This window comes from Siniperca chuatsi, linkage group LG23 (assembly GCF_020085105.1).
Source record: "Siniperca chuatsi isolate FFG_IHB_CAS linkage group LG23, ASM2008510v1, whole genome shotgun sequence".
NCBI classification, from domain to species: domain Eukaryota; kingdom Metazoa; phylum Chordata; class Actinopteri; order Centrarchiformes; family Sinipercidae; genus Siniperca; species Siniperca chuatsi.
Window position 1 is genome coordinate 13362039 of NC_058064.1, and position 10462 is coordinate 13372500.

The 10462-nt window shown below is 42.9% G+C and overlaps 1 protein-coding gene across 7 annotated transcripts in view; it reads right to left on the reverse strand.

The window, feature by feature from the left end:
* The window catches only part of foxp2 (forkhead box P2), a 104369-nt gene that overhangs the window by 33835 nt on the left and 60072 nt on the right, over positions 1-10462 (reverse strand). For all 7 annotated transcript variants that reach the window (XM_044185871.1, XM_044185870.1, XM_044185868.1 and 4 more), the window contains 2 exons: positions 10270-10359; positions 556-693 (listed from right to left, as the gene is read on the reverse strand). In XM_044185871.1, coding sequence (XP_044041806.1) covers positions 556-693; positions 10270-10359 — 228 coding nt within the window. The remainder of the gene's footprint in view (positions 1-555; positions 694-10269; positions 10360-10462) is intronic.

The following is a 10462-nucleotide window of genomic DNA, read 5'->3' on the forward strand; positions in this document are numbered from 1 at the left end:
GGCTGTGGTGAATTGGCATTAGCGACTGGTGGCTGCGATACACCGGAGCACAGGAGTGACTCAGGGTTGTTTGTAGGGGTATATCAGAATCAGCTTTATTGCCAAGTACGTTTACACATACAAGGAATTTGCTTTGGTATTTTGGTGCAAAACAATAAACACAGTAGAAATGCAAAGAAAGATAAGGCAAGTACTACAGGTCAAGAATCATAAATATAAAATATAAGTATACGTATATGTGTTTTTGTGTATGTTTGCACACACATCAGACCATAATGCCAAATGAGGGTGTTTTAAGGTTTAAATAAAGATTTTATGAAGTAATAAAGTGTGATTGTATGTGTCTCTCCAGGTCAGTATATGTGTGCCACCATCACGTATACTTCTAGGTGTCTGTTTGCGCATCACTATGCGTTTGTGTGCATCTACAGCTTACCAGCCTGCTGCTGATGGGGCACGGCCTGTATCTAGGTGTGTGTGTGTCTGCATGCGCCAGAGTGTTTGTGCCTGAATGTTTGTCTAAGGGTGTATGCATTTAAGTGTGAGCGTGTGTACCTGCTGCAGCATTACAGCCTGCTGCTGCTGGAGCAGGGCCTGGAGCTGCTGGGGGGAGAGAACCTGCTGCTGGAGGATCTGCTGCATCTGTTGCGGCGTGATCACCTGGGGACTCATCATGGCCACTGACACTGGAACCTGGACAGGGAGGATGAGAGAGGAAGGGGCGGAATGAGAAGACAGAAAAGAGAGAGAATGTAAGAAACAGGCAGAAAAGAGCAAAGGAGAGGTATAAGATGTAAAGTGGATGATACAATTGAGAAAGGAGAGGAGGGAAGGGTAAACAATGATAGCATAGGAGTGAAATGGATGGAGGGATGAGTAAAAAAGGATAAAGTTGGAAATATAGATCATTAGAGATGTGCGTCAGGCCTACTGGCATGGATCTACTGGGAGTGTGGTAATTGGTGACTGAGAGGTAGGGAGAGCAGGCCTCCCATGGCCGTGACGCTCGGCAGCCTAGAGGAGATGCTGAAGGACAGATGGGTGCTGTGCCTTTATGTTGCTCATCTTATTTTGCTCTGCCTCCACCCCGCTGGGAAAAGTAAGAGATTTAAATAGACGTAGACCTTAATTAGCAGGACCCTTGAACTCCCCCACTTTAGCATGCCTATCAGTGCTGCTATTGTGAAACAGCATGAAAATGCACAGCTCTAAAGTTGATTAAAACTACACTGATGAAGTGGACACATCAGCATGATGTGGTGGGTCGTGGCTGGGAGGTTGGGGGTTCACCCTCAGCAATTTTTTTATGTTGGAAGGGGGGAAATATGGGGGGAAAAGGAAAATAAATAAACACTTCTGTTGTAGGAGGGATTTTGTTTGTTTTTTACTAGATGCCTTCTGCAGTGAACAAGTTTTTCAAGTTTTACATTCTCACAAAAGCAGCCAAAAGCAATTGTTTCTTGCTCTCTGCCGACGTGCCATTTTGAAAAATTGATGTCATTTTTAGGTGATAATCATTAAAATACGAGCTGTCAAACTGCAGTGGAAGAGCTTCACCAAAACAAAGATACATATCCTGCATTTCCGCCAAATTCTTCTAAGACTGCAGCGCAAGCGACTTCTGAGGCAGCAGATCAATAGAGAAGAGATATCTTTCTCTTCGGTCTTTGATTGTGTGCACACATTCTAACTGGGGAGTGTGGGCTAACAGTCATATTATGGAGTGGAACATCTTCTGTAGAGAAAAGATAATACTGAGTTAAATTTTGTTTACTTTTCAGTAGTGTTATGGAAAACAAAATCAACATGAGTGAATGATTTAGTATCCAGCACACTGCAACAACACAGTGGTTCAGTTGATTCTCCTTGACTGAATAATACTTACACACACACACACACACACACACACACACACTTCACTTGACTGATTGAAGGGACTCAAATCACCTCTTCCTTCCTTATGACCTTTAAAATGTAATGTAATCAGCTTAGACCCAAAATAGTTTGATGTTTCTAGCACAACGATGTACTAAGGTAACATTTTTAGGGCTGGATGCTACATCTTGTCAACAAAGATTCTTGACAGACACGCTTTATGCTACTATAACACGATTAAAATATCAATATGTAGTAACACTTTCACGGACACTAATTGCAACAGTGTTTGGCATAGAGCTGCCATGACAGTAGCTAGCCTATATGGTGTGTCAAGGGGCCAATAAGACATCCCTGTCCTCATCGCCAGCTAATCAAGCTGCCTTGATTACTTTCCATGCATGTCTCTCCTCCCTCCCTCCGTCTCTCTCTTCCTCTCGCTCTCTCTTTCTGTCAGGCCTTGACACGTCCTTGTTTAGCTCTCCTCTCCTCAACGCCCACCCCCCACCCCAGGTTTTCCCCCCTCTTTGATTAGCCGAGACATTTGCATGGTCACTACACATTTTTCATTTTAGAAGTCATTATGCATTAGTGGCTCCTGATCGCCCGCCTTGACTAATCCTGATGAACTGAAAATCACAGCTGAAGGTCAACTTCCAGCCAGCCCCGCTGCACATTCATATTCATATTCAAACAAATCCTGCCTCCATTGTTCATTAGGGTCTTAGAGAGAAGGGACTCCATCTAAGGTGTAAGAGGAGGAGGAGGAGGATGTTGTGGTACATCTCTTTTCTTCTCTGGACTCCTCTATGCAAGAGTGCAAAAAGAAAATGCATTCACAATAAGCGAGGTGCTGAACAAAAGCCGTCAAAAGTTGCAAATTAAACAGTCCGTGTGTAATTATGCAAATGCTCTGCTTACACCTTCAATGTTATTAACCCTTAAAAGGTACATTTGCTAGGTAAGTAATTACCCCCGCAGTCACTCCTGGTTTTGTGTTGGATGCCATGACAATAGGACGAGTGCAGCTGAGAAACAACATGAGTGATGCACTCATTAAGACTATTAATTGGATGTTGGCTCAAAGATGTTTTGGTTCACAAAAGCGATGCAGGCTTAGAAATGTAGGATTTAACACAAATGTATGCGCATGCATATATAAAGTGGAATTAAATATAAATTCTACATTGTGCATCACTGTTTCCTCGTTGTGTAAGTGGTGAAACATAAGCATTCATAGCAAGATACCTTTAAATGAATAATGCAGGATTTCAGCAACGATGAAAAACAAGACTTCAACAAAGAATAGCAGAAAAAAAACAGCAAACAACCTAGTTGTGAAATTGGGGAGTTCCTTTTACACTTTCATTAGCTTTTTAGAGATGTAATGGTTGACAATCATCTTCATTTCACCACTGCTCCAAACAAAAAGAGAGGAAGAAAAAGGGAGAAAAGGCAGGAGGAAGAAAGAGAGGGGAGAAAAGGCACTGGCCCACTTCCATTGTGAAGTGCAGCACAATGCTAATTCCAGCATTTAACTGCATGCTTTTCTGCTTGACGTATCAGAGGCTCCAAGATGAAAGCAGATAAGTAATTGCTCTCCTGGTTCTTATTCTTCACTGACAACCCATAAATTTAATTTTACACACACGTTCATTTACATTTTCGAGTATATGACATGATAATTGCAGGAATATAACACCTCCATTTTGCAGGATACTGCACGAGGGCTTGATTGACGTGAGCGGTGAATTGAAAGGAACAGGAGGCTGAATTGCCTCTCCTAGAAATGATTTTGCCACGAAGGGATAAAATTAATGAGCATTTACGAGACGCTGGCAGTGGCGTAAACATCCACACACCGTGAATAGACTCTCTTTCATAGAAGAAGAGCCATGATATCCAATTGGGCTGTGCCTCTGTTTCTCTGTAATCCAAAAGGATATATTTCAACACTCGTGCACAAAAAATATTAATGGGATTTATTAAATTGTTTGAAATTAGCTGCTGATGTGGCCACTGGGGATCTTAATAACAGAAAAGGTGCTTCTCCTGTTTTTAATACTGCAAATTTGGATGGAAAAGAGGAGTTTGCAAATTACTTTTGAACGAGTCATTTTAATGTAACCCCTGCTTTGCAGACATTTGTAAGACACATGCTTGTTTTTAACTGTGTTCACCATTTGAACCCGTATTTGTTTATGTCCCTTGTCTTAAAGCGAACGATGAGCTGTATTGACATGAACTTTGAAGCCATGTGGTTTGCCCTCAATGTTGGAGAGCAATACAAAGGACCTTTAAATTGGCTCCTGATGTGAAAAGACTGGTGGGGCCCTCACCAGAACAAGCAGATCATTACACCACACTTGTCACACCCGCAGCCTGTAACCAGCCTCTCCAATGCCTCGCAAAAGGTCAAGCTCTTCCACGGAGAGCTCAGGTATCTCGTCCAGGCAAAGCTTGCACCCAAGTCTCTCGTTATGTTTGATTTAACTGGGCATTCTGGCATTAAATGCAAAACACCACATCTCCACTATATGCTGCTCACTGGCTGGCTAACACAACTGTCTGCCTCAAACTATCTGGACCAATGGACAAATGCTCTTCCAGCAATTACACCTACTCCACTGTGTGGCACTTTATCTTTACAGCAATGAGTTTTTATGAGTGAACCCAAATTACCTAAAGCAGGAGATAAGTGGTGTATCAGAGTTCAAACTTAAACAATTAAAGTCCAGCAAAGAGGAATTCCTTTTATTCGATTTCCTTCCATACAATTCACTTAGCAGTAATAAGCAGGGGGGAACTAGTGATTACATGTCGGCCATAAACATTGTGGGGGCAACGAACATGAGGCGGTTATTAACGACAGAGGTTGTTCCTGTAGCACCAGACAGGGGACTGAGCTGTGCTACAGACACTGCTAAGATAAATGCAATGAGAAAAGGAAGGGTCCTGGTCGGTAATTACTGTGGATCCTTAGCAGGGAGAGTCACTGCTAATTAAGCCACTAGCTTCGTTTTACACGCAGAAAGAGAGCGAAAGAAATCGGGGGGAAAAAGAGAGAAAACCGTCCACCGCCCCCCGTCCCCTATTTCATCTCAATCTCCTGAGCATCCCAGGGGGCGCGAGGCCCAAAGTCAGACCCCCCTCATCGCTTGTGGACTTCTGACCTCTCGACTCCCTTTCAGCTGACACTGCTCATTTACTAGCCAATTACTACCAAATATGGCCACACGATTATTGATAGCTGGGACTCTCCACTCGAGGACCACCAGGGCTACGGGGCAGCTGGCCTGGTGAGTGCCTCACCCTGAAGTTCAAGTGTGTGGTCTGCATGAAGCACATGTGTTTTTACTATGTAAAACCACACACGCATGCATGTGAGCCACACTTGCTCAGATGCATGTCGTGTTTTCAGCTTAGGGAGATCAATACTCTAGATTGTCAGGAGTGAAGCTAAGTGGATTACTGAATGTTTTCCTAAATCAATTTCCATAGCAGTTTGGCAGCCGTGCATGGGAAGTGCAATTTATCATAACATAAAGACCCATCATGTAAAAGCCTCTAATAAAAAGCCTGAGGAGATTGGGACGGGCTTAGCACAATTTCCATATTGATTTATCTCTACATGCAGATAGTCATTGATTAAGCCTCTCGAATGTAGTGTACACCACTGTAGCTGCGTCACATTGCTTGTGCACATTGTTTGTGTCATTATCAGTACAAATTGTCACACCTTTATCATTAAAGGCACTGGCACAGTTCACTCCCGACTGATGCCTCCCTGCAGGTGTACATATTTCAAGAGTAAATGGGAGTGACAGATAGAGGGGGAGAGGGAGAGAATTAAAAAAGAAAGTGCAGAGAGGGGAGAGTGCTGAAATAGAAAGAAAGTGAGAGAGAGCACAAGTGAGAGCGAGGGGGGGGACGGGACACTTCCCTCTGATGTTGCAGGTAATATGGCCTCCACTGGATCAGCCTCTTCATCAGTGACACACAGTAAATTACAAGTGCTTCAAGCAGCTCAGTGAATTATAGTTCATCACTTGGAAAGGCTTTCCCCCTCACCACCGGGGCCCAGGCGTATCAGATCTGCCGGTTAGGATCCAATTAACACCCTGGCCAGAATCATCTGATTGCATGTGTAAGGGCTGGTATAACTCGTTTATTGCACCCATGTATCTTCTGTCACAAGGTAAATTTGTTGCTGCTACATCAAAGGTCTGAGCTACTTTTTTTTTTATCCTTCCCTCCCTCTCACTTTCTCTTGATCCCCCAAACTCAGCTACCTCGCCTTGGGGTTGCATTTCAACTTCTTTTGCATCACAATGATGAACCTGCTCTGTCCTCGCAATTTAGCAATCTTGTCCTGTAGGTGTTGTAAATGCAAGGGAAAAAAGAGGTGGGGAGGGAGATGGGGAGTGAGGAAAAAAAATCTTGTTTTCTGGTTACAAAAGCAGTAACCAAGGGTGTTTGACTTAAAATGTGCTGACGTTTTTTTTCTCTTTCTCTCTCAGAGTCAACAGAAGTTTTCCTCATGAATAACATAATATTTTCCCCATCCCCCCCACCCCTTCTCAGTGATAATTTTTCTCTATTTTCAGATCCAACCAGAGGGGATGCAGTGGAAAGATAAGAAGATATTCATAAATGTAAATGTGAACTATCATCCTTTAGCCACGCACGCTGGAGTCAGCTAACCTATACTAAGTCTAGCGTCGCAGCCCTTTTCACTGCATCTGTGTGTGTTCCGGATGAAAGCCAATAAGCAGATGAGTGCTGCTATCGAGATGATATTGGCTCAGTGGTGAAACGTGTGGAGCTGACCTTTAAAAGTGTGACACTTCCTAGGATGGCCCAGTGCCCACAACCAATCTGACTGGCCTGGGCGGGAAGCTGTAGAATTTACAGAAAACAAGGCTAAACCAACATCTCTCCCGATCCATAAACCAACCATAAAACCTTAAATATTTTCATTCATACTTAGAGCGGAGCATTGCACAGATGGGACGGATGTTATTAGTCTTGTAAAAAGGTATTCACAGCTTGATAATGTGAAAAGGGCAGAGCAGCAGTCGCACCACTTGTAAGCTCTTTTTTGCGTGGTTAAGAATTGGACGTTAACTACTGGGAGGAGGGGTCAGGGGGTACCCTCACACTGTCAAGACCCCATCTGACACACTCACGAGACACAGTTTGGGGGTCATTCAGGCTGTTTTATATGTGCCCCCTGACATATAGAGGTGGTGGTTGTGTCACAATGGGAGCCGTGAGGGTGACATGTTAGAAGGAGATGTGTTAAGATAGTAGGGTGTGTTTGGGTCGCCTAAATACCTGGCACCGGTTACAGTTTATTTTGTGGGATTTCTTGTGAGCCATTCCTCCAAACATGGAGCACAAAACCTGTTCACCCACCAGGTGTTAAGCTGCTTTAAGTCCAGCTCTGCCCTGTTCCTTATCAATACTGATCAATAGAGCCACGACAACAACAAGACTTGCACAAAGTCACTTCTGGCAATGTAAAAACTTTAAGTAACTGTCGTTGTGCTTGTGTTTGTGTATGAGTGCAGGCTGTGTGTAGATACATTACGTACGTGTGTGTGTGTGCGCACAAGCGAAACAACTGTCAGATTCATAGGCCACTGTAATCCTCTCCGCCTCTCCTTGTCCGCGTTTCTTTATTTGTATTCCAAATGTCAGTGTATAAATGCCTTTCAGAGGGGGGATATTGCCACAGAGGAGAGGAGAGAGGAGCAGAGGAGAATGGAGCAGAGACGAGAGGGTGTTGTGTGCCTTGGGAGAGCCGTGTAAGCAGCATGGCGGAGGCAGGGGGATTTACAGGGAGAAATAGGTGTTTATTGAGTGCTCCCGTGGGCTTACAGTGTAATAATAGACCTGTCACATTACGCAAATGTGGAGAAGCAGCTTGTGTGTGTGTGTTTGTATGTGTGTTTGTGGAACTTTTTTTTTTTTTTTTTTTTTTTTTTTTTTTTACACGTGTGTGTGTGCATGTGAATGCTAGAGCTGCCTGCCTCCGCATCATCAACTCCTGAGAAGCAGCGATGAGCGAGCGGATAGAATTAGTCAGGCGAGAGCCTTTAGCCGCTAATACGCGTAATTAAAACTGCAAGCGGAGGCACTTAGTTGCTTGTGTACTAAATAATTTACATGCAATGATCTATGGATCATTTCCCGCTCTTAAATACCAAAGATGGGAGAACAAGAGGAAAAAAGACTGGCAGAGGATTTATCAGTATCTCTACCATAAGCAGGATGTCATGGTAATATTAATCCTTTTCCCACTTTCTACTGGGCTAATCATACAAGGGGATCAATCCGCGTGATTCCTCCGGTGGAAAACATGCAGCCTGATTGCCACTGACTCTTATCAAGCTGTGAAGCTCATAAAATATTGCACTATAGTACCCATTGTGGCCTCATTATCCAGATAAATAACGCTGCTTTATTGAGTAACATCCCTCAAGACAAGAATTTTTTTTTTAAATCTGCTACTGACAACAGGGAAGAAATAGAACAATAAGGATAACAAAACAAGCCTTTTTAATCAAGTAAGAGTTTCTACTGCTTTATACTGATATTTGCACAATTGAGTATTACAGCTAAAATGTCATTTGAAATGGGTGGATTTAAGGGCACACAGCTGCACATCCCCACTGTAAAAAATAGTCTTGAAGCAGAATGCACTGAACCCTGTTTATGCTAGTGTGTATCATTGGGAGAGTTGGCAGTGCCTCTCCCATGACGATCTGCATGGAGACTTTTTTTGGATCAAAGAGGTGAGGATGTTAATAAAGGCTGGATCAACAGATTGATTAGTGAGAGCTGAGGACAGGCCGATTGGCAGGCTCTCCGATTCATATTGATTCATATCGCCAACATGAGGCAAGGATGGAGTAAGCAAATGTAAATATTCAATATTTACCATCTGCTGGTGTTATTAGAGGCAGGGGCTTGGACATGGGCTGACAGTTATCATGCACCCACACTTCTCTCATTCAATATTGTTCTTCCTGCCATGTATGTATTGTACTCGGTGACTATGCAGGCATTTGTAGATCAGGATCCCATTTGTTTGAATCTATTCACTTCGGCATACAGAACCTCAAATAGAAGAAGTGCAATGGACCCCAACAATAAGCTACAGAGAGCTTTTGTTTAATGAGCAATTCTCTCCCCACCCCCACAGATAAATAGATAAAAAAATATACACTCAAATAAAAATGTTTATAATTCTCATGCCATTGTGTGGGAATATACTGATAATATTAATGCTCTTGATGAGGTTGAGTAGAATTATTTAAATGCATAAGCATGACTGAGTCTTTGCCAACCTTATCTCTTCACCAGTACGTAATTAGGTACATAGGGGTGTGACTCCAATTGAAGGTGTCGCCATTGTTAGACTCTGTGAAAATATCAACGAGTGAGGTTAACGCCAATTTCCCTGACATTAATGAAATGCACAGAGCCCCTAATGAGGTAAACCATTGCTCCTTGATAGTACTTATTAGCCGAGTGGAGGGCACAAACTCCCACACTTCAATTTCAAACGGCTAAAAATAAATTAAATAAAAAATACTAATAATAAAAACATGGAGCAGATGTCAAGGGGCCTTACATAATTTGAGGCAGGAAAACCAACTAACTGTCTTGTTGACTTAAATGAGCAGAATGAAAAGACTCACTAGTGTGAGAAAAATCTTTAACACCAGCAAGACATAGGATTGCAGGCAACGTGTTAATGTATAGATGTGTGTTTGAGTTTGGTGTCAGTGTGCAGCTGTTGGTGTGTGTGTGCATATGTGTACAAGTATGACCTTTTCCAAATCACTGACAACAGAAATGGACAGCTCTACGAATCAATAAGGCAAATTAGCGTTGAAGGGTGGAAATGACAGGCAGTTAAAATTAGCTGTCTGTGTAACCCACTAGTTAGGCTCACATGTCGTTCAAATAATAACTAACCTCTGGATCTTCCTGTGTCAACTACACTATGGATCAAGTGTAGAAAAGCATAGAGATCAAAAAATTTGTATACAACCATTGGATATACTTTAAGTATTTATTATTGGACAATATGCATCAAACGGTTTTAAAAGCCTCACTGACATATAAAATGTATACTGTAAAATAGACAGCTGGCCTATGGATGAAACTTTTCTCTCTGAGATCTGCCTCTGTTGTGTTTTTCTTGTGTCTATGTGATGCTTGGCCTCCTGGGGACTGGCTCGTCCAGCTTTAGGATTCCAATGGCAGGTCCGAGGATTGCGTTGCGAAAATCAAACACACTTGTGGAACAGAGGAAATCTTCTTTTCGGAGGAGCATGTATTATGGATGGACTTAAGAGATTAGACGGGGAGCTGCTTTACCTGCAGTGGACGCTGCTTGTCCTGGCTCTTTGGAGATTTCAGGCCACTGCCTGGCTGCTGCAAGAGTAATTGCCTCGCTGCTTGGAGGGCCTGGGAAGAAAGGAGCACAAGACAAAAGACAGTGTGAAAAAGGAGAGAAAGAAAGATGGGGAAGTGAGAGGAAAAGCGACAGTGAAAATAAACTATTAGATTT